Below are 24,261 nucleotides of genomic sequence, written 5' to 3' on the forward strand. Positions count from 1 at the left end.
CATCAAAATGTCATTGTCAGAAACAATACATTTGTGTTTAAATTTATTCTGCAAAACAAGTTGATATGCTTAACTTGGACATTAAAAGTAGTAAAAAGGGTTTCCCTGGTGGTGCAGTGGTTGGGAGTCCGCCTGCCGATGCAGGGGATAGGGGTTTGTGCCCGGGAGGATCCTGCGTGTTGTGGAGCAGCTGGGCCCGCGCATTCGGAGCCTGTGCTCCGCAGCAGGAGGGGCCACGGCGGTGAGAGGCCTGCGTACTGCAAAAAAAAAAAAAAAAAAAAGCCCATTGTGGGGAGACATATTTTTCTGAGTGTAAATAAAACAAATTGTTGCTGTCTTAATGTTTTGTTGATTTTTATGAATTTATCAGAAGAAATTACTTCTGTATATAGTATCTCACCATTTTAAAACTGTCTAATAATTTAATTTATACCACAGGAATGACTTTGCATAGTTCTGGAAATTCTTCATCCCAAGTACCCTTAAAAGAAAATGGTAGGTTTACAAAATGTTTTTCCCCTCATTTCCATCATAATTTTTCTCTTGTACCTTGTAAGATAGTCATGGGCCTACTAATAAAGAGCTTTCAATTCCATGTCAAGGATTTTAGGCCTTACATTGGTGTCAGAAGAGAGTTGTGGTTTTCAGCATCTCAGTGATGTGATGGGACCTGTAATTTAGACTAATGTTGATGAACTAGAGAAATGACAAATTCGAGATAAGGACACTAATTGGGGAGCTAAGGAAGCTTAGGTGGGAGATAATTTTGACTGAAAAGAATTTTAACTGAGGGATGCTTCAACTGAATCTTGAAATAAAAGGAGTATTTATTCAGGCAGAATGGTGTGTATGTAAGTATTCCAGACCAAGGGCATAGTGTGATCAAAGACATGCAGACATGTGAGAAGATAACAGATTCAGGGAGATGTAAGAATCTCAGTATGGAGGTATGCTGGGGCCAGAGTGAAGGTCAAAAACTAAATGGTGACCAGCTTTGAGTCTTATCATAAATCTTTTGGGAAGAATTTGAAGAGTTTAAATGTTGAGATTAATACTTCAGAAAGAATCTAAGAAGAAACAAAATTGTAGGAAAAAAACTGCAATGACTTGAAGGTCAGTGGGTTCACAATTTTTACAATTTAGGTTACAAAATACTTTCATGTACATTATTTGATTTTTCTAACAACCTTCATGGTTATAAAGAATATTATTATCACTATGTATATACTACTTTCCTCCAAAAATGTTTAAGTTTTACCCTCAAATTCTTAAAGTTGAAATAATCAGAAGCCTGATGAGAAGGAAGCAAATATGCTGATCACAAGTATTAATGTAGTTAAACTTGATGAAGCTTTAAGTTTAGTTCTCATTTTCCTGAGAACCAAGGCAAAAATGAAGGCATGAAAATTAGCTGAACCATATGAAACTGTTGTTTTTGTAGGTCAAAACTGTCAGACATCAGTAAGCTATTTTGTATAATTCTCATTCTCTGATAGAGATACACATACCAGTTCTTCAAGAGAGGAACATTTTTCTTGGAAGCAAAATTGTGTCCAAAAGTAAATCTTTTTACTTTTATAATATCTTAAATACTCATAGCAAATGAAAGATTTTTTCATCTCCTATTTTTTAATGTATTAATCCTTAAAAAATCTGAGGGTATACCATTAAAGAAAAAGTCAGTTTATGCTTAGACCTCAGTTATTAAGACCTTGTTATATAGCTTTTTGATGACCAAATGTCTTACATGGACTGAAGTTAGAATACCTTTGTACCTAAAATAGGTCAGTTATTAACATGTCCATAACGGTTGTATTTATTGACTGACAGTTATTTAGTGCTTACTGTGGGCCAAACACTGTTCTAAGCATGTTATGTTTCTTTCTCAATCCCCACAACAATCCTATGAGCCAGAACTAATGTTATTTCCTTTTCACAAATGAGAAGCCAAAACACAGAAAGGTAGAGTTGCACAGTAGGTCATGGAGCTGGCAAAAGCTGGGGCCATGATTTGAATGCAGGATATCTGTTTCCAGAGCCTATGCTCTAATCCACTCTTTAGACTGTCTCCTAGTATAATAATGCCTAATTATTTTTAGGTATTATTTCTCCCAGATAAACTTTTGAAGTAAGCTGGATAATAATCTATTCAAGGATGAGAGCCTGAAATGTGTTTTTACCTAGGTTCTAATGGAAAAGAATATGAATTTACATTGGGTACCAAATGAACATCATGTGCAGGGTAGGGTCTGTGTTTAAACCTCCAGGCACTCATCTTCCCACCTGCCCCCTACAGAAGGGCCAACCCACCTTCCCAGGGAGGTGTTCCCCAGTTGGCTTATAGACCAGTTGGCTATAAAATAGTTTATATTTTCTTCAAAATTCTCCTTCAATCTGTCCAAGTAGCCCTGAATTAGTGCTCTGTTGAGAATTGAGTTTTGACATAATAGAGCATGGCAAACATGTTTTTCCAAATAAGGTAACTGAAGATTAAAAAGTTAAATTACTTGCCCGTTGGTCAAATATAGGACTTCTTATTCTAATTTCAGTGTTTTTCGTTGCTGAACAAGATTATTAAGAGAAAATTAGAAATGAGCGTTAGTTAATACTGAATTATTTATCACTTAATTCAAGGACCAATGAATAAAATTCAGTCTTAACCTTTTACAACTTTCAGAGACCCATAAAGAGTGTGAAACTTAGAAGATAAAAGAAGAAAGGCAGGAGTCTTCCAATCTCGTGAAACAAATATGGAAAGGATCCCAATCCTTTGATTAATTGTGATTTCCAAAAAGAAATAAAGGTTGCTTAACCTTTCAAAAAATAGCACATCTTATAACAGTTTTTTTTCTTTTTTAAAATTATAGTTGATTTACAAAATTAGCTTCCAGTGTTCAACATAGTGATTCAGTATTTTATACTCCATTAAAAGTTACAGTGGCTATAATTCCCTGTGCTGTACAGTATATCCTTGTTGCTTATCTGTTTTATATCTCTTAATCCCATACCCCTATCTTGACCCTCCCCACTTCCATCTCCCCACTGGTGACTAGTGGTTTGTTTTCTATATCTATGAGTCTGTTTCTGTTTTGCTATAGACATTTATTTGTTTTATTTTTTAGATTCCATGTATAACTGACATCATACAGTATTTGTATTTTCTGTCACACTTATTTCGCTAAGCACAATATTCTCTAGGCCCATCCAAGTTGCTGCAAATGGCAGAATTTCATCCTTTTTTTTTTTTATGGCTGACCAGTATTGCACTGTATATAGGTATATATACCACATCTTCTTTATCCATTCATCTGTTGATGGACAGTTGGGTTGCTTCTGTATCTTAGATACTTGTAAATAGTGTTGCTATGAACCTTGGGGTGCATGTATATTTTTGAATTAGTGGTTTTGTATTTTCTGGATATATACCCAGTAGTGGAATTGCTGGGTCATATGGTAGTTCTGTTTTTCGTTTTTTGAGAAACATCCATACTGTTTTCCATAGTGGCTGCACCATTTTACATTCCCACCAACAGTGTACAAGGATTCCCTTTTCGCCACACTCTCAACAACATTTATTATTTGTAGACTTTTTGATTGTAGGTAGCCATTCTGACAGATGTGAGGTGATAGCTCATTGTGGTTTTAATTTGCATTTCTGATGATTACTGGTTTCAAGCACCTTTTCATGTGCCTGTTGACCATTCGTATGTCTTCTTTGGAAAAATGTCTATTTAGATCTGCCTGTGTTTTTAATTTGGTTGTTTTTTTTTTTTTTAATATTGAATTGTATGTGTTATTTATTTATTTTAGCTATTACCCCTTGTTGGTCATATCATTTGCAAATATTTTCTCCCATTCAGTAGGTTGTCTTTTCATTTTGTCAATGCTTTCCTTTGCTTTGCAGAAGTTTTTAAGTTTAATTAGGTCCTATTTGTTTATTTTGGCTTTTATTTCTTTTGCCTTAGGAGACAGATCCAAAAAAATATTGCTATAATTTATGTCAAAGTATGTTCTGCCTATGTTCTCATCTAGGAGTTTTATGGTTTCCAGGTCGTACATTTAGGTATTTGATCCATTTAGGGTTTATTTTTGTATATGGTATGAGGAAATGTTCTAATCTCATTCTTTTACCTGTAGCATTCCAGTTTTTTCAGCAACACTTATTGAAGAGACTTGTCTTTTCTCAGTTGTATATTCTTGCCTCTTTTGCCATAGAGTAATTGATCATGGGTGCATGGGTTTATTTCTGGGTTCTCTATTCTGTTCCATTGATCTATGTGTCTGCTTTTGTGTCAGTATCATGGTATTTTGATTACTATAGCTTTGTAGTATAATCTGAAGTCTAGGAAGATGATGTCTCCAGCTTTGTTAATTTTTTCTCAAAATTGCTTTGGCAATTCAGGGTATTTTGTGGTTCCATATAAATTCTAGGATTATTTCTTCTAGTTCTGTGAAAAATGTCATGGGCATTTTGCTACGGATTTCATTAAATCTGTAAAGTGCTTTGGGTAGTATGGCCATTTTAACAATATTAATTCTTCCAATCCAAGAGCATGGGATATCTTTCCATTTCTTTGTATCATCTTCAGTTTCCTTTATCAGTGTTTTATAGTTTTCAGAGTGTAGGTCATTCACCTCCTTGGTTAAGTTTGTTTCTAGTTTATTCTTTTTCATGTGATTTTAAACAGAATTTTTTGTTTGGTTGGTTCGTTTTTGTTTATTTTATTTTAACTTTCTCTTTCTGATAGTTCATTATTAGAGTATAGAAAAGCAACCGATTTCTGTATATTAATCTTCTGTCCTGTAACTTTACTGAATTCATTTATTAGTTTTTTGGTGGAGACTTTAGGATTTTCTATTTAAAGTATCATGTCATCTGCAAATAGTGACAGTTTTACTTCTTCCCTTCCAATATATAGATGCCTTTTATTTCTTTTTTCTCTGATTGTTGTAGCTAGGACTTCATTGCTGTGTTCAATAGAAGCAGCAAGAGTGCTCATGCTTGTCTTGTTCCTGAATTTACAGGAAAGACTTTCAGCTTTTCACTGTTGAGTATGATGTTAGCTGTGAGTTTGTCATAACTGACTTTTATTATGTTGAGATATGTTCCCTCGTTACCAAATTTGATGAGAGTTTTTATCATGAAAGGATGTTGAATTTTGTCAAATGCTTTTTCTGTGTCTATTGAGATGATCACGTGAATTTTATCCTTCCTTCTGCTAATGTGGTGTGTCACATTGATTGATTCGTGAAAGTTGAACAATCCCTGTGTTTCTGGAATAAATCCAACTTGATCATGCTGCACAGTCCTTTTTATATATTGTTGCACTTAGTTTGCTAATATTTTGTTGAGGATTTTTGCATCTGTATTGGATGCAAATGGTGTAATGGATGGTGGCCTCATAGAATGAACTTGGGAGTGTTCTGTCCTCTTCAGTTTTGGGGAATAGTATAGGTATAATTTCTTCTTTATATGTTTGGTAGAATTTCCCTGTGAGCTGTCCAGTCCTGAACTTTTGTTTGCTGGGAGTTATTTTGTTGTTGTTGTTGTTTTAATTATATATTCAGTTTTACTACTAGTGACCAATGTGTTCAATTTATCCGCTTCTTCTTGACTCAGTCTTGTCAGGCTGTATCTTCTAGAAGTTTGTCCATTTCTTCTAGGTTGTCCAGTTTGTTGGCATGTAACTGTAATATTCTCTTACGATTTTTCGTATCTCTGTGGTATTGGTTGTAATTTCTCCTCTTTCATTTCTTATTTTGTTTATTGGTTCTTCTCTCTTTTCTTCTTGGTTAGCCTGGCTAAAGGTTTTTTTTTTTTTTTAATTTTTGTAACATCTTTATTGGAGTATAATTGCTTTACAATGTTGTATTACTTTCTGCTGTATAACACATTGAACCAGCTATATGTATACATATATCCCCATATCACCTCCCTCTTGTGTCTCCCTATCCCACCCTTCTAGGTGGTCACAAAACACCCAGCTGATCTCCCTGTGCTATGCAGCTGCTTCCCACTAGCTATCTATTTTACATTTGGTAGTGTATGTATGTGCATGCTACTCTCACACTTCATCCCAGCTTACCTTTCCCCCTCCCCGTGTTCCCAAGTGCATTCTCTACCTCTATGTCTTTATTCCTGTCCTGCCCCTAAATTCATCAGAAACTTTTTTTTTAATTCCATATATATGCGTTAGCATATCGTATTTGTTCTTCTCTTTCTGATTTACTTCACTTTGTATGACAGACTCTAGGTCCATCCACCTCACTACAATTAGTTCAAGTTAGTAACATTTATGGCTGAGTAATATTCCATTGTATATATACGCCACATCTGCTTTATCCATTCATCTGTCGATGGACACTTAGGTTGCTTCAGTGCCCTGGCTATTGTAAATAGTGCTGCAGTGAACATTGTAGTACATGACTCTTTTTTTTTTCTTTCTTTCTTTTCTTTTTCTTCTTTTTATTGGCTGCATTGGGTCTTCATTGCTGCGCGCAGGTTTTCTCTAGTTGCAGCAAGCAGGGGCTATTCTTTGTTGCGGTGCACAGGCTTCTCATTGCAGTGGCTTGTCTTTGTTGTGGAGCACGGGCTCTAGGCACACAGGCTTCAGTAGTTGCTGTGCATGGGCTCAGTAGTTGTGGGTAGTGGGCTCTAGAGCGCAGGCTCAGTAGTTGTGGCACACGGGTTTAGTTGCTCCATGGCATGTGGGATCTTCCTGGACCGGGGCTCAAACCTGTATCCCCTGCGTTGGCAGGCAGATTCTTAACCACTGTGCCACCAGGGAAGTCCCAACATGACTGTTTTTGAATTATGGTTTTCTCAGGGTATATGCCCATTAGTGGGATAGCTGGGTCATATAGTAGTTCTATTTTTGGTTTTTTAAGGAACCTCCATACTGTTCTCCAGAGTCACTATATCAATTTATATTCCCACCAAAAGTGCAAGAGGGTTCCCTTTTCTCCACACCCTCTCCAGCATTTATTGTTTGTAGATTTTTTTGATGATGGCCATTCTGACTGGTGTGAGGTGATACCTCATTGTAGTTTTGATTTGCATTTCTCTAATGATTAGTGATATTGAGCATCCTTTCATGTGTTTGTTGGCAATCTGTATATCTTCTTTGGAGAAATGTCTGTTTAGGTCTTCTGCCCATTTTTGGATTGGGTTGTTTGTTTTTTTGATATTGAGCTGCATAAGCTGCTTGTATATTTTGGAGTTTATTTCTTTGTCAGTTGCTTTGTTTGCAAATATTTTCTCCCATTCTGAAGGTTGTCTTTTCATCTTTTTTATGGTTTCCTTTGCTGTGCAAAAGCTTTTAAGTTTCATTAGGTCCCATTTGTTTATTTTTCTTTTTATTTCCCTTACTCTATCTAGGAGGTGGGTCAAAAAGGATCTTGCTGTGATTTATGTCATGGAGTGTTCTGCCTTTGTTTTCCACTAAGAATTTGGTAGTGTCTGGCCTTACATTTAGTCTTTAATCCATTTTGAGTTTATTTTTGTGTATGGTGTTAGGGAGTGTTCTAATTTCATTCCTTTACATGTAACTGGCCAGTTTTCCCAGCACCACTTATTAAAGAGACTGTCTTTTTTCCATTGTATATTCTTACCTCCTTTATCAAGGATGAGGTGACCCTATGTGCGTGGGTTTATCTCTGGGCTTTCTATCCTGTTCCACTGATCTATATTTCTCTTTTTGTGCCAGTAGCGTACTGTCTTGACTACTATAGCTTTGTACTATAGTCTGAAGTCAGGAAGCCTGATTCCTCCAGCTCCGTTTTTCTTTCTGAAGATTGCTTTGGCTATTCGGGGTCTTTTGTGTTTCCATACAAATTGTGAAATATTTTCTTCTGGTTCTCTGAAAAATGCCATTGGTAGTTTGATAGGGATCGCATTGACTGTCGATTGCTTTGGGTAATATAGTCATTTTCACAATGTTGATTCTTCCAATCCAAGAACATGGTATATCTCTCCATCTGTTTGTATCATCTTTAATTTGTTTCATCAGTGTCTTATAGTTTTCTGCATACAGGTCTTTTGTCTCCTTAGGTTAGTTTATTCCTAGGTATTTTATTCTTTTTGTTGCAGTGGTAAATGGGAGTGTTTCCTTAATTTCTCTTTCAGATTTTTCATCATTAGTGTATAGGAATGCAAGAGATTTCTGTGCATTAATTTTGTATCCCACTACTTTATCAAATTCATTGATTAGCTCTAGTGGTTTTCTGGTAGCATCCTTAGGATTCTCTATGTATAGTATCATGTCATCTGCAAACAGTGACAGTTTTACTTCTTCTTTTCCAATTTGGATTCCTTTTATTTCTTTTTCTTCTCTGATTGCTGTGGCTAAAAGTTCCAAAACTATGTTGAATAATAGTGGTGAGAGTAGCAACCTTGTCTTGTTCCTGATCTTAGAGGAAATGGTTTCGGTTTTTCACCATTGAGAACGATGTTGGTGGTGGGTTTTTCATATATGGTCTTTATTATTTTGAGGTAAGTTCACTCTGTGCCTGCTTTCTGGAGAGTTTTTATCATCAGTGGATGTTGAATTTTGTCAAAAGCTTTTTCTGCATCTATTGAGATGATCATATGATTTTTCTCCTTCAGTTTGTTAATATGGTTTATCACATTGATTTGTGTATATTGAAGAATCCTTGCATTCCTGGGATAAACCCCACTTGATCATGATGTGTGATCCTTTTAATGATCTGTTGGATTCTGTTTGCTAGTATTTTGTTGAGGATTTTTGCATCTATGTTCATCAGTGATACTGGCCTGTAGTTTTCTTTTTTTGTGACATCTTGGTCTGGTTTTGGTATCAGGATGATGGTGGCCTTATAGAATGAGTTTGAGAGTGTTCCTCCCTCTGCTATATTTTGGAAGAATTTGAGAAGGACAGGTGTTAGCTGTTCTCTAAATGTTTGATAGAATTTGCCTGTGAAGCCATCTGGTCCTGGGCTTTTGTTTTTTGGAAGATTTTTAATCACAGTTTCAAGTTCAGTGCTTGTGATTGGTCTGTTTATATTTTCTATTTCTTCATGGTTCAGTCTCGGTAGCTTGTGCATTTCTAAGAATTTGTCCATTTCTTCCATGTTGTCCATTTTATTGGCCTATAGTTGCTTGTAGTTATCTCTCATGATCCTTTGTATTTCTGCAGTGTCAGTTGTTACTTCTCCTTTTTCATTTCTAATTCTTTTGATTTAAGTCTTCTCCCTTTTTATCGTGATGAGTCTGGCTAACGGTTTATCAATTTTGTTTAGCTTCTCAAAGAACCAGCTTTTAGTTTTATTGATCTTTGCTATCATTTTCTTCATTTCTTTTTCATTTATTTCTGATCTGATTTTTATGATTTCTCTCCTTCTGCTAACTTTGGGTTTTTCTGTTCTTTTTTCTCTAATTGCTTTAGGTGTAAGGTTAGGTTATTTATTTGAGATGTTTCTTGTTTCTTGAGGTAGTATTGTATTTGCTGTAGACTTCCCTCTTAGAACTGCTTTTGCTGCATCACATAGGGTTTGAGTCATCATGTGTTCATTGTCATTTGTTTCTAGGTATTTTTTTTATTTCCTCTTTGATTTCTTCAGTGATCTCTTCGTTATTGAGTAGTGCATTGTTTAGCCTCCATGTGTTTGTATTTTTTACACTTTTTTTCCTGTAATTGATATCTAGTCTCATAGCGTTGTGGTCGGAAAAGATACGTGATACAATTTCAATTTTCTTAAATTTGCCAAGGCTTAATTTGTGACCCAAGATATGGTCTATCCTGGAGAATGTTCCATGAGCACTTGAGAAAAAAGTGTATTGTGTTGTTTTTGGATGGTATGTCCTATAAATATCAATTAATTCCATCTTGTTTAATGTGTCACTTAAAGCTTGTGTTTCCTTATTTATTTTCATTTTGGATGATCTGTCCGTTGTTGAAAGTGGGGTGTAAAAGTCCCCTACTCTTATTGTGTTGCTGTCAATTACCCCTCTTATGGCTGTTAATATTTGCCTTGTGTATTGAGGTGCTCCTATGTTGGGTACAAAATATTTACAATTGTTATATCCTCTTCTTGGATTTATTCCTTAATCATTATGTAGTGTCCTTCTTTGTCTCTTGTAATAGTCTTTATTTTAATGTATGTTTTGTCTGATATGAGGATTGCTACTCCAGCTTTCTTTTGATTTCCATTTGCATGGGATATCTTTTTCTGTCCCCTCACTTTCAGTCTGTATGTGTCCCTCGGTCTGAAGTGTGTCTCTTGTAGACAGCATATATGCAGGTCTTGTTTTTGTATCCATTCAGTGAGCCTGTGTCTTTTGGTTGGAGCATTTAATCCATTTACACTTAAGGTAATTATCAATATGTGTGTTTCTATTACCATTTTCTTAATTGTTTTGGGTTTGTTTTTGTAGCTCCTTTTCTTCTCTTTTTGTTTCCTGCCTAGAGAAGTTCCTTTAGCATTTGTTGTAAAGCTGGTTTAGTGGTGCTGAATTCTCTTAGCTTTTTCTTGTCTGTAAAGGTTTTAATTTCTCTGTCGAATCTGAATGAGATCCTTGCTGGGTAGAGTAAACTTGGTTGTAGTTTTCCCATTCATCACTTTAAGTATGTCCTGCCACTCCCTTCTGGCTTGCAAAGTTCTGCTGAAAGATCAACTGTTAACCTTATGAGGATCCCTATGTATGTTATTTGTTGCTTTTCCCTTGATGCTTTTAATATTTTTTCTTTGTATTTAATTTTTGATACTTTGATTAATATGTGTCTTGGCGTGTTTCTCCTTGGATTTATCCTGAGTGGGAGTCTCTGTGCTTCCTGGACTTGATTGACTATGTCCTTTCCCATGTCAGGGAAATTTTCAACTGTAATCTCTTCAAATATTTTCTCACACCCTTTCTTTTTCTCTTCTTCTCTATAATTCGAATGTTGATGTGTTTAATGTTGTCCCAGAGGTCTCTGAGACTCCTTAATTCTTTTCGTTCTTTTTTCTTTATTCTGCTCTGCAGTAGTTACTTCCACTATTTTATCTTCCAGGTCACTTATCCATTCTTCTGCCTCAGTTATTCTGCTATTGATTCCTTCTAGAGAATTTTTAATTTCATTTATTGTGGTGTTCATCATTGTTTGTTTGCTCTTTAGTTCTTCTAGGTCCTCGTTAAACGTTTCTTGTAGTTTCTCCATTCTGTTTCCAGGATTTTGTATCATCTTTACTATCATTACGCTGAATTCTTTTTCAGGTAGACTGCCTATATCCTCTTCATTAGTTTGGTCTGGTGGGTTTTTACCTTGCTCTTTCATCTGTTGCATATTTCTTTGTCTTCTCATTTTGCTTAACTTACTGTGTTTGGGGTCTCCTTTTCACAGGCTGCCCATTTGTAATTCCCATTTTTTTTTGGTATCTGCCCCCAGTGGGTGGGGTTGGTTCAGTGGCTTGTGTAGGCTTCCTGGTGGAGGGGAGTGGTGTCTGTGTTCTGGTGGTTGGGGCTGGATCTTGTCTTTCTGGTGGGCAGGGCCGCGTCCGGTGGTGTGTTTGGGGTGTCTGTGAACTTAGTATGATTTTAGGCAGCCTCTCTGCTAATGGGTGGGGTTGTGTTCCTGTCTTGCCAGTTGATTGGCATGGGGTGTCCAGCACTGGCGCTTGCTAGCCATTGGCTGGAGCTGCGTCTTACTGTTGTGACAGATCTCTGGGAGAGCTCTCGCCAATTGATATCATGTGGGGCCGGGAGGTCTCTGGTGGTCCAGTGTCCTGATGTCACCTCTCCCACCTCAGAGGCTCAGGCCTGAACCAGGCCGGAGCACCAAGACCCAGTCTGCCACATGGCTCAGAAGAAAAGGGAGAATAAAAGAAAGAAAAAAATGATAATAATAAAATTTTTTAAATTATTAAAATAGAAAAAAAATAATAATGTTAAAAAAAGAAGAGAGCAACCAAACCAATAAACAAATCTACCAATGATAACAAGCACTAAAAAGTATTGTAAGATAAACCTAAAAATCAGAAACAAATCAGTTGCAGACAGCAAACCGCAACTCTGCAGTTGCTCCCAAAGTCCACTGTCTCAATTTTGGGATGATTCATTGTTTATTCAGGTATTCCACAGATGCAGGGTACATCAAGTTGATTGTGAGGATTTAATCTGCTCCTGAGGCTGCACGGAGAAATTTCCCTCTGTCTTCTTTGTTCGCACAGCTCCTGGGGTTCACCTTTGGTTTGGGGCCCACCTCTGCATGTAGGTCTCCCTCAGGCATCTGTTCCCACCCACACAGGACAGGGTTAAAGCAGTGGCTGATTAGGGGGCTCTGGCTTACTCATGCCCAGGGGAGGGAGGGGTATGGTAGTTATAATTGGAATGCTGGTTGAGCCTGCGGCAGCAGAGGCCAACATGACACTGCAACAGCCTGAGATGCACCATGTGTTCTCCCAGCCAGCTTGTCCCTGGATCACAGGACCCTGGCCATGGCATGTTGCACAGCCTCCCAGGGCTGTGTGGATAGTCACCTGTGCTTGCACACAGGATTCTTGGTGGCTGCAGCAGCGGCATTAGTGTTTCATGCCTGTCTCTGGGATCTGAGCTGAGAGCCATGGCCCATGCCCATCTCTAGAGCTTGTTTAGGCGGTGCTCTGCCTTCTGTGGGCAGACAGGAAAGAAATCCCCTCCAGTCGCACACCCTGAAACAGTGGTCTCTTGCCTCTTTGGCAGCTCCAGCCTTTTTCCCGGACTCCCTCCCGGCTAGCTGAGGCACACTAGCCCCCTTCAGGCTGTGTTCACACAGCCAACCCCAGTCCTCTCCCTGGGGTCTGACCTCCAATGCCTGAGCCTCAGCTCCCAGCTGCCACCTACTCTCGTTGGGTGAGCAGACAAGCCTCTCAGGCTGGTGAGTGCTGGTTGGCACTGATCTGTGTGGTAATCTCTCCGCTTTGCCCTTTGCACCCCTGTTGCTGCGCTCTCCTCTGTGGCTCCGAAGCTTCCCACCCCCATCTCCGCCAGTGAAGAGTCTTCCTAGTGTGTGGAAACTTTTCCTCCTTCACAGCTCCCTCCCAGAGGTGCAGGTCCCATCCCTATTCTTTTGTCTCTGTTTTTTCTTTTTTCTTTTGCCCTACCCAGGTATGTGGGGAGTTTTTTGCCTTTGGGGCAGTCTCAGGTCTTCTGCCAGCATTCAGTAGGCGTTCTGTAGGAGTTGTTCCACATGTTGATATATTTTTGATGTATTTGTGGGGAGAAAGGTGATCTCCACCTCTTACTCCTCCACCATCCTGAAGGTCCTCCTGATGTTGGCTAAAGGTTTACCAATTTTGTTTATCTTTCAGAAAACTAGCTCTTGGTTTCATTGATCTTTTCTGTTGTTTTTTGGTCTCTGTTTTTTTTTAAATGTCCTCTCTGATGTTTACTATTTCCTTCCTTTATCTGACTTTGGGCTTTGTTCTTTTTCTCTTTCCTTTAGTTGGTGGGTTAGGTTGCTTATTTGATATTTTTCTCATTCTTGAGGAAGGCCTGTATGACTATAAACTTCCCTCTTAGAACTGCTTTTGCTACATCTCATAATTTTGGAGAATTGTGTTTCCATTTTCATTTGTTGAGGTATTTTCTGATTTCCTCTTTGATTTCTTCATTGACCCATTGGTTTTTTCAGTAGCATGTTGTTTAGTCTCCACGTTTGTTCTTTTTCCATTTTTCTTTCTGTAATTGATTTCTACTTTCATACCATTGTGGTAGGTCTAAATGCTTGACATAATTTCTGTCGTCTTAAATTTGTTGGGATTTGTTTTGTTGAGACTTTATCCTGGAGAATGTTCCATGTGTTCTTGAAAAGAATATGTATTTTGCTGTTTGGGGATGGAATTTCCTGTAGATATCTGTTAAATCCAACTGTCCTGTTGTGTCATGTAAGACTACTGTTGGCTTATTGATTTCCTGTCTGGATGATCTGTCCATTGATGTCAGTGGGGTATTAAAGTCCTCCAGCCATCCAAGGTGGGCTCATGTCCACTTTGCAGGACCCCAGGACTAGAGCACCCAGTCTGTGGCTCTCACCGCTTACTCCCCAAAGCTGGTCTCTGCCTGTGTATTTTCCTTTTTCCTCTGAGTCCTCTTCCAGGGGCACAGGTCCTGACCTGATCATTTTTGTTTCCTTCCTACCTGACTATATGTGAGTCTTTCTTAGAGCCTTGGTAGTACAGGAGTCTTTCTGCCAGTTTCTAGTAAGAATTGTTCCACACGTAGATTTATTTTGATGTATTCGTTGGGGTGGGGGTGAGTTCCATGTCTTCTTATTCCACCATCGTGATCAACCCCTCTAATATTCCTTATTAAGAGAGTCAAAAAGTAAAAACATTTTAAAAATGTGTAGAACTTATGTAAGGCTTGTGTAAAATTGGTTTGCAATTTTTCTTATTTTATTATAATTCAGGATTACTGTACAATTGAAAAGTAACTTAGCTGGATTTGTCACCTTCATTCCTGTTCAAACCACAAAATGGGGTCAAACACCAAACTCTTAACAAAAACAAAATGCAAAAAGCAAAAAAACTCATGTGAAAAAGCTATTCTGGTGCAAAGTAACTTGTACGGACAGTTAAGTAAACGTTTTCCCCAGTATTAGAACTGATTATTGTCTTTATGAACATTCTTAATTCCTAGTAATAAAATGTTGTACAGAAGATTAGTTTTTAGTCAGATGTCAAGGACCTATGTAACTTTAAATGCTAGGGTTTTTTTTTTTGCACCTAAAGTTTCATTAGAATACATACAAAGTTGAAAATTATAATTAAAAAATAAAAGTCCTAAGTGCTCACAAAGGATTCAACAGATATGAGAATTAACCAGAAACAGAAGATAGAGTCAAATAAATTGAGAACTGAAAGGAACTAAAAAGTTTATCTAAACCGAACCTTTCCATTCTGTGAATGAGTTAAATGAGTCCCAGAAATGTTATATGGCTCAAGTTTACTCAGCTAATTCATGCTAGCACAGAAATAAAACACCAATATTTCCATTATGATCCTCCTTACCTACTGCTGGAGCAGTTAGTGTATTAAGTAATATAACAATGAAAAATACCTCTCTTTGTTTTTATACCAATGTGGTGTTACTGACCCATCATCCCCAAGTTTGAATTGGGTCTTTTTCCCTAGAGTGAGCAATGAATTTATACAGAGCCTCCTCTACCTATATAGTCCAGTTCCTCTTAGAATCAGTGGCATGGAGCTGCCTGATAGTTGACAAGGGTCTAGATCTATAACCAAGAAAATGAATTTTTCTTGCAAAAAGATTGTTGACTCACTTAAATTGATTATATGACTTTGCCCTTATCAGAAACAGGCTTTTACTAGGAAATTCAAATAGTTTACTCGTAGATGTATCTATCATTAGTATGCACAGTTATTCTAGTTGGGGACTGAATATGTCCACATGAACCTTGTGAGAGATGAGAAAGGCAACAGTGGAACAACAATCTCAAATGCAGAGAGGGTATACATTTAATTTCTAAATTACACATTTATCAATTATTCTTAAGATATTTCCCAGGTAAACATTACTGGGAATGACACCAGCCTGTATTAATTAAAGAAATGGAAATTTCTATTTGAGCCTCTTTTACACGTTAAAATATCTGCAGAATTTGCTGTGGTCATAAAGTATATTAATGGGAAAAGAAAATTCTTTTAAAGATAAAAAAATATGTATTCCTTGAATATTAATGCTTGTTTCCATACAGTAATTAAAATAACTCCAAAATGTCTTGGTACTTGAATATCTTGCTCCTCACTTTCAATGATTCATAAATTCTACTTAATCCTCATTGAATTCTATAACTTTAAATTTAGTTGGATTCTTATGTACTATATACCCTCAGATACTTCCTTCTCTTTTTTTTAAGTTTTAGCCAATGGGAAAGTATTTTGAACATTTATGTGAATATAATACCAGATAAATAGAAACTCAACACGTGCACAGTAGTGTCTAGTAACATGTAGGTCTACACCAACGTCCTTCCTTCCTCTATCCCCACATTAATAAGTCACTTTATATCAGGGCACCTGAAGGGAGGGTTCCCTATTAAAAAGAGTAGGTTAGCAAAGCTTCCCTTTCCAAAATAATACTCAGCTCCACCCGACTCAAACCTTGTACTCCAGCCAAGCTGATCTGTGATGTTTTTGCAGAACCTTTTCTGCCTTTTTTCCATCTCAGCTTTTGTTAATGCCTTACTTGTTGTGTATAACTATCTCCCTAATCCACTTATTAAAACTCTACCTCATGTCCTTGAAGTCTTCTTTATTTCTGGCAAGAAGAAACCTCTCCTCTCTTACAGCTCTGACTCATGCCTTCATAATACAACTGTTTCTCTGAAGTCTTAACATTCTATTTATCAGTCAGACTAAATCTTTGCTCTTCTAGCCTGATCTGATTGTGCTTACATTTATTATGCTAGCAGCTTTCATATTATCTCTTTTTATTTTCCCCAATTGCCTAATGTGGGTCTTTCACAGGAAAATTACTCAGCAAACATCTGAAAGGTGAAAGTATAATTGAATGGATTAATATTCATATTTCACTGATGGGTCCTTGAAAACAGAGAGCCTAATCTATTACTTCTAGTTAGGGAAGTAAATAACATAAAAACATTGCACATTTTGTGTGTGTGGGGGGGGTCTATACACATATTCCAATATTGTTTACCTGGAAAATGTTTTAATATACATATACACACCCACACACGTACATTTATTAGCCAAATAAGTAACATAAATAACCAGTCTTGTTAGTACATATGTTGGAAATGAAAATAAAGAAATGGCATTTTTATTCTTTGAATCAATACCTTTGACTTGTAACAGATACTCCTTAGGAACATTCAGAATATTGATCACTTTTATAATTGAAGGCAGAAACAAAACACTCTGTCTAAAGCAAATGGACTCTGTCTTCAGAATGATGATAAAAGTTTACATTTAATACCTAACATGACCTCATCCCTTATTTGTTTTATGGGTTCATTCTGTAGTATTTTTTATTTGGTTCTAGCTGAAAATTAGACCTAATTGTCTATTTTAGGCTAAAAGTATCTTGGATACCTAGATATAATATTAAGTTAGGCAATAACTAATTCATGAACTTTATGCTTGTTTGTATAAATCAAATATGTAAGGCTCTCCACACCATTGTCCAGTGATCTTTTTTTTTGGAATTTCATTAATTAATTAGAAATACTGAACTACTACTACTCCTATTGATTATAACTAAGTTTATAACTAAGATTTGATCAAAAAGAAACAACAGAATAGGGACGTGTATACTACAGGGAGGTAGCAAACTTGCACTAGTACTTGGTGTTTAAGGGACAAGGTTAATTGACTCTAGAGAGCAAATGGTTGTTATTGTTTTCTGAAATTAATGGAGTTTATTTCTAGAATATGAAGTATCACATTTTCATCATTTAAGCATTAATATATGTTGCGTAACAAAGTTACTATTTATAACATTAATACAATTTTAAATCCATAGGTAGTCATATGTTGGCAGATAATCTCTAGTTTTCAAAAAGCTTCAATATGCTTAAGAACTATGTAGAGGTGAATTTGCAGATTTAGTTTAAACAAATATCTTTCTGAGTGTGTTGAACTCATTTACCACCACCTCACACACAGACCAGTGTAAACTATTAAATTACAGTTGATGTTAAGTGTATTAATTTGCTAGAGCTGCCATAACAAGATCCCACAGATTGGGTGCCTTAAGCAACATAAATTTATGTTCTCACAGTTCTGGAGGCTAGAAGTCTGAGATCAAGGTGTCAGCAGCATTGATTTCTTCTGAGACCTCTCTCCTTGGCTTTGTCGGTGGAGCTATTCCTCTTTCTTCACATGATCTTCCCTCTGTGCACACACACGTCTGTATCCAAATTCCCTCTTCTTATAAGGATATCAGTCATATTGGATTAGGCCACCCTAAAGACCTGATTTTAACTTATCTTTTTAAAAACGTATCTCCAAATATGGTTAAATTCTGAGGTACTAGGAGTTAGGGTTTCAACATATTTATTTGGAGGAAAGGGAGGAGCAACACATTTCAGCCCATAACAAGAAGTGTGTGTATGTGTGTGTGTTTTCACATGCTCTGATTATTAAGTAAATGAAGTAATTTTATTAAGATGACAATTAAGTGGTATATTTATTGGTTTAATTTAGGAGATATTTGTGAATGATCAGCTTACCTTAAAAAAAAAACCCAAGTAGAAATAAGAAAAAGTAAATTTTAGTTCTGATGCCAACATTCACTCAATGTATTTAGCTAGCATTTATCAAGTACTTAAGACATTTTTCTGGCCAGTGATACTAGCTGATAATGTTGAGCAAGTCACGAACTATTATTCCTCATCTGCAAAACAATGATTAGAAATCTCTTTGCTTACCTCATGAGATTGTTCCACAAATAAAATAAGAAATGGAAGTCCTCTGAGAATGTGCCAGCCAAGTCATTATTAATGGGATTTAAAAGAATAAATCCTGTTTCTTCGTGTTGCTCTTTTACCCTAGAACTTACATGAATGTTTTACACATTATAAGTAGAAATGCCAACCACTTATTAGTGGGAAATTCTTAACATATTGAGCATTATCAAACTCAGGAAGTCAACTGTCATGTAACAGAAAGACATGAAGTCTGACAACCTAAGGTTAAGGTTCACCTCTTGCCTATACTAGCTGAGTAAACCTGCTCAAATAATTTAACCTCTTGAGATCTATTTATGCACTTGTAACTGAAATATATCAATGCATATTTCACAGGGAACCATTTATAAGGAATAAATGTGATAACATAATCATTTGGTAAACTATAACTCACTATCAACATATAAGATAATGGCATGGGCTTCCCTGGTGGCGCAGTGGTTGAGAGTCCGCCTGCCGATGCAGGGGACACGGGTTTGTGCCCCGGTACGGGAAGATCCCACATGCCGTGGAGCGGTTGGGCCTGTGAGCCATGGCCGCTGAGCCTGTGCGTCTGGAGCCTGTGCTTCGCAACGGGAGAGGCCACAACAGTGAGAGGCCTGCGTACTGAGAAAAAAAAAAAAAAAAAAAGATAATGGCATATTATTTAAAATATGATTTTAAAGTGACCGAGCAGGGCTTCCCTGGTGGCGCAGTGGTTGAGAATCCGCCTGCCGATGCAGGAGACACGGGTTCGTGCCCTGGTCCGGGAGGATCCCACATGCCGCGGAGCAACTAAGCCCGTGAGCCATGGCCGCTGGGCCTGCGCGTCCGGAGCCTGTGCTCCGCAACGGGAGAGGCCACAACAGTGAGAGGCCCGCATACCGCAAAAAAAATAAAATAAAAAATAAATAAAGTGACCGAGCAATCTGTTAGTGAGCTTTATTTAATTAGAACAAGCAGTCTCAATGCCCAAGCATGTTATGTTTATTTTATCTTAAAATTGTGCATTTCCAATAGATGTACTGCACAAAAGATGGAGCATAGTATCTTCACCAGAAAGGGAGATCACCCTGGTTAACCTGAAAAAAGATACAAAGTATGGCTTAGGTAAGTCACTGATATTCTTAAAGGTCTGTGAAATTCAAAGAGAAAAAGTCAGTTGCATAGCATTGGCATTGAGGCCCCAGCCCACTTCTGCCTTCCTGCATCCCCTTTACCCAACCTGCCCAGTCAGGAAATGTCAAAGATGAAATGCTTACAAGCAATATTTCCACCAAATTTAAGTCTCATCTCACATGTGTTTCCTATTAAATCATATTTGATATGAGACTCTACACTTCTATGTGTCACGCAGGCTAAACATTAGTCCTTGAAAGCACCCATATCATGAAGATCCTTTTATTTTTATTTCTACTTATTTTTTATTGAGATATAGTTGATTTATAATATCATATAAGTTTCAGGTGTACACATAGTGATTCACAATTTTTAAAGGTTATACTCCATTTATAGTTATTATAAAATATTGGCTATATTCCTGTGCTATAAAATATATTCTTGTAGCTTATTTATTTTATGCATAGTAGTTTGTACCTCTTAATCCCCTACCCCATCATGCCCCTCCCCATGAAGATCTTTTTAAAATGTGCTGTTTCACAGGATTTCAAATTATTGGTGGAGAAAAGATGGGAAGACTGGATCTAGGTATATTTATTAGTTCAATTACCCCTGGAGGACCAGCTGACTTGGATGGATGCTTAAAGCCAGGTATTTATTTTTAGGTAATTTAGGTAATTTTCTAAGTACTTAACTGACAGGCATGAATTTGCACAGATGGTAAAAGTAGAGCTTGGGCAAAACAAAAATAATGAGAGGCAGGTAACATTTCTAAGATTTAGCATGAATTTCTCTTTAATATAGAAAATATTGGATTGTCTATTTTTACAGGAGACCGTTTGATATCTGTGAATAGTGTGAGTCTGGAGGGGGTCAGCCACCATGCTGCAATTGAAATTTTGCAAAATGCACCTGAAGATGTGACACTTGTTATCTCTCAGCCAAAAGAAAAGATATCCAAAGGTAATGTGAATGTCTCTTAGCTGTGTGTTCTGTTTTCACTTTCCACAAAAATTTCAATACATTGAACAATAAATTAGATTTAAACTTATTTCCTTTCTGGAAATTTAATATGTGTAGTTCTGATTGCTTTAATTTTATGCATCAGTATAACTTTTTCATTCATCACTTCTAAGATTTTCTGTCTTATTCCTCTTTAGTAATACATGCATAAAAATGGATTTGTTGTGCAAAATCAATATCACTTAATTAAATTCTGAGTACTTGGTGTGTTCCATCACTTCTTAGGCCAAATCAGAAATAAAATTCTTAATCATTGCCTAATTAATATAGTTATATAACAGTTACCTATGAAGTCCTGTCGTGAACCCGATTATAAAAGGAAAAAGGATACCAACACACCAGAATGTAGAAGCAAGACCGTATCATTTTGTCTCATAATCCCTGCCATTAGCATGTTGTGACAAAAAAGGCACTTGACAAAGATCAGATGACTTGAGTTCAAGCCATACCTGAGCCACTTATTAGCTATATGACTTAAGTCCTCTTGAGCTATGGTTGTTTTTCTTTCTTTAAAGCAGATACAGTGACCTGGCCCTGCCTTGTCTGTCTTGCACAGAGTTGTCACGAGGATCAAGTGGTGGGGCAGTGTTAGAAAGCAGCACACACAGCACGAGCAGTGAGTGGTGGGAAGGGCTCAGAGTCCAGGGGCAGATTCTGGCTCACTGCTTAACACTGTATACTTCTTACTGACTTTTAGGAATTCTTTGAATATTATTTAAGTTTTCCTTGATTTCACTTGCCATGTAAGACTTTTCATTTCTAATAAACTTGCATCTGTAATTCTTTTATGCATGTTACCTATGGATTGTGTCTTAGGAAAGCTTTCCTAAGTGGCTTTTGAAAGAACTATGTATGTAAGGAATTTGGAGTTGCCTTCCTTGATAATTACTTGGAGTCCAAAAAATGCAGTCTGATAGGACAATATAAAACAAGTAAATATATAACCGTTCAATAAGGATCAAGGATTTTTGGAGATTCAAGTTCTCTCTAGTTAGGGAATTGAGAAAGTCTTCACAGGGGAGACTCAGTAGAAATAGGCCTTGGAGAATAGAAATAAGGAGTTAAGGCAAAGGGGGGTCCACGTTTCCATAGAAGCTGTGGAAAGAAAGACCCAAAGAGGAATCAAAGGAAACAGAAAGCATCTGCTACATTTGTTGAGTCCTTGTCATGGTTCCAAGCCCTGACTCAGGTGTCGTACGTGTGTTATCCTGTGTAAAATCCTCCCAACAATCACCAGGGAACATTGTGCATGTATGTAAGCACAAACATCTGTCACTAACCTGTTATCCTCATTGACGGATTTTGACTTTTCAGTGCCTTCTACTCCTGTGCACATTGGCATTGGCATGAAACACTACATGAAGAAAGCTTCCTACGTGCAAGACAGTGCTGTAAATTCTTCTGAGGATCACTCCTGGCCACGTGGCACCCCAAGGCCCATCTCAGATAGCTCATTTGGGCTGTCTGGGGGCCTGCGGGAGGGAAGCCTGAGTTCTCAAGATTCCAGGACTGAGAGTGCCAGCTTGTCCCAGAGCCAGGTCAATGGTTTCTTTGTTGGCCATGTAGGTGACCGAAGCTGGCAGGAATCACAGCACGGCAGCCCTTCCCCATCTGTGATATCCAAAGCCACTGAGAAAAAGGGGACTTCTACTGACAGTAACCAAAGCAAAGCTAAAAAAGCAGGCATTTATGATGCAACAGATTACTCTGACCGTGGAGATTCAGACATGGATGAAGCCACTTATTCCAGCAGTCAGGATCATCAAACACCAAAAAAGGCATTGTTTAATTTGAATCTTTTTTTTTTTTTTCAATTAACAAAGCAAACAACAGCAAATATATTACAGAGCAGAATAACCTACTATAAACTGAGTGCATTGTTCTGGAAAGGAGAAATAGTTTATATACTATGCTACTAACTGCTACTGCATTTGATGCTAACTTTCAGAGAAATTAGCAGCTTTGAATACTAACTCCAAAATGGCTGTCATTCCGGGAACTTGCTATGTGATTACACAAAGGAATGAATAATCAGATTATGATTGTTTTCTATAAATTGTTTATCTCTTGATATTTTTATTAATAAGAGAATTTAATATCTGAAAAAATTGTTCCTAAATTGTTCATATAATGGACAGTTGACTTTACTATTGTTAGCCTAAATTATTCTGAAGTTCTGAATGTATGATAATAAGAGCAACAAAATAGAAAATTGTTCATTTCCTAGAAATTTTAGAAATGATATAAATGTATACTCATATTCACAAGCGGGTTCAGAAAAGAACCTTAAGGCCTTTGTTCACTGAAAAACATTCCTCGTGTAAGAGAGTTATGTCCTTATAAACTGGGCTTAGCTGTTGTGTCTGTGTTTATAGTGGATTTGTAAACATTAGCAAAGTAAACATGAGGCCTACTCATCTTAAAGGCCCAAGTTAAAAGCTACTGCTTGATATGTATTATTTTTTAAATGAAATGGAAATACTTTCTAAATTTGAGTATATAAAAAGCATTGGATAAGGATTATGTAAAAGCCGGGTTTGAACTGGGTTCTGGGCTTCCCTGTGCCATATCTGTTTGACCTGAAGAAAGCCCTTTAATCTCTAAACCTCAATTTCCTCAACCATAAACTATGAAGGCATTGGATTAGATGATCCCTAAGATCTCTTCCAAACTTCACAATCTTCAGATCTACTCTGTCCCTTAATATCTTACTTTTTCTTAATTAAAAAGAAAAACACATATTGATCTTCCATTAATAATTCAGTTTTACTCTAACAAGAAATCCTTTTGTTTGTTTTTCTTTGTTAAGGAATCTTCCTCCTCAATGAATACATCCAACAAAATGAATTTTAAAACTTTTCCTTCATCACCTCCTAAACCTGGAGATATCTTTGAGGTTGAACTGGCTAAAAATGAAAACAGCTTGGGGATAAGTGTCACGGTACTGTTTGACAAGGTTTTCAAATGTTTTCTCTTCTCCATTTCCAGCAGCCTATTGTATGTCAATTTATTAATTGAATTATTTTGCTTCAAAAGGGAAACTTGTCAAATATTTCCAAAATTAAAAATTGAATTATATCTTAAGACTTCTTTTAAAAAACTTGAGTGTGCTACTCACTTTTTCCTGTGGTTTAAAAGAAATTAGACAAATGCTGTTTTCCCCCATAGATCTCATACTTGCTTAATCTGAATACAAGACTTGAAAAATATAAAATTAATAAGTATGTTTTGTATACATTTGACATCTTCTGCATTAGCATGGAATAATACATTTTAACCTACATTATAAATAATTAAATTCTAATAAATATTTATATGGCCATTCACTTCATAATACATCTTAACATGTAAATGTGATTAGTATCTTAATATTAGAAGTTCCCAAGAATATATGTAGTACTTTTAAAGTAGTTAAAATATGAGCATAGGCTATTTGATGAAATTACTTTAGAATTCTATTAATGAATATACACTGTACCCTAAGTGTAACATTATCATTTATGACATTTGAAGGATATTGTTAGTTATGAAAAGCCATTTATGAGAGCCCGCCTGCCGATGCAGGGGACACGGGTTCGTGCCCCGGTCCGGGAAGATCCTGCATGCCGCGGAGCGACTGGGCCCGTGAGCCATGGCCGCTGGGCCTGCGCGTCCGGAGCCTGTGCTCCACAACGGGAGAGGCCACAGCAGTGAGAGGCCCGCATACCACAAAAGG

The 24,261-nt window shown here is 37.0% G+C and overlaps 1 protein-coding gene across 12 annotated transcripts in view; it reads left to right on the top strand.

Annotated features, from left to right (window-relative positions):
* Nucleotides 1–24,261, top strand: part of PTPN13 (protein tyrosine phosphatase non-receptor type 13) — a 209,904-nt gene that overhangs the window by 130,645 nt on the left and 54,998 nt on the right. For 5 of the 12 annotated variants that reach the window (XM_059066385.2, XM_059066374.2, XM_059066376.2 and 2 more), the window contains 6 exons: nt 439–495; nt 19,425–19,514; nt 20,067–20,174; nt 20,355–20,486; nt 21,861–22,324; nt 23,356–23,502. In XM_059066385.2, coding sequence (XP_058922368.1) covers nt 439–495; nt 19,425–19,514; nt 20,067–20,174; nt 20,355–20,486; nt 21,861–22,324; nt 23,356–23,502 — 998 coding nt within the window. The remainder of the gene's footprint in view (nt 1–438; nt 496–19,424; nt 19,515–20,066; nt 20,175–20,354; nt 20,487–21,860; nt 22,325–23,355; nt 23,503–24,261) is intronic. The other 7 variants (XM_059066378.2, XM_059066379.2, XM_067036014.1 and 4 more) reach the window with 4 other exon arrangements.

The sequence above is a fragment of the Kogia breviceps genome, chromosome 6, assembly GCF_026419965.1.
Source record: "Kogia breviceps isolate mKogBre1 chromosome 6, mKogBre1 haplotype 1, whole genome shotgun sequence".
NCBI classification, from domain to species: domain Eukaryota; kingdom Metazoa; phylum Chordata; class Mammalia; order Artiodactyla; family Physeteridae; genus Kogia; species Kogia breviceps.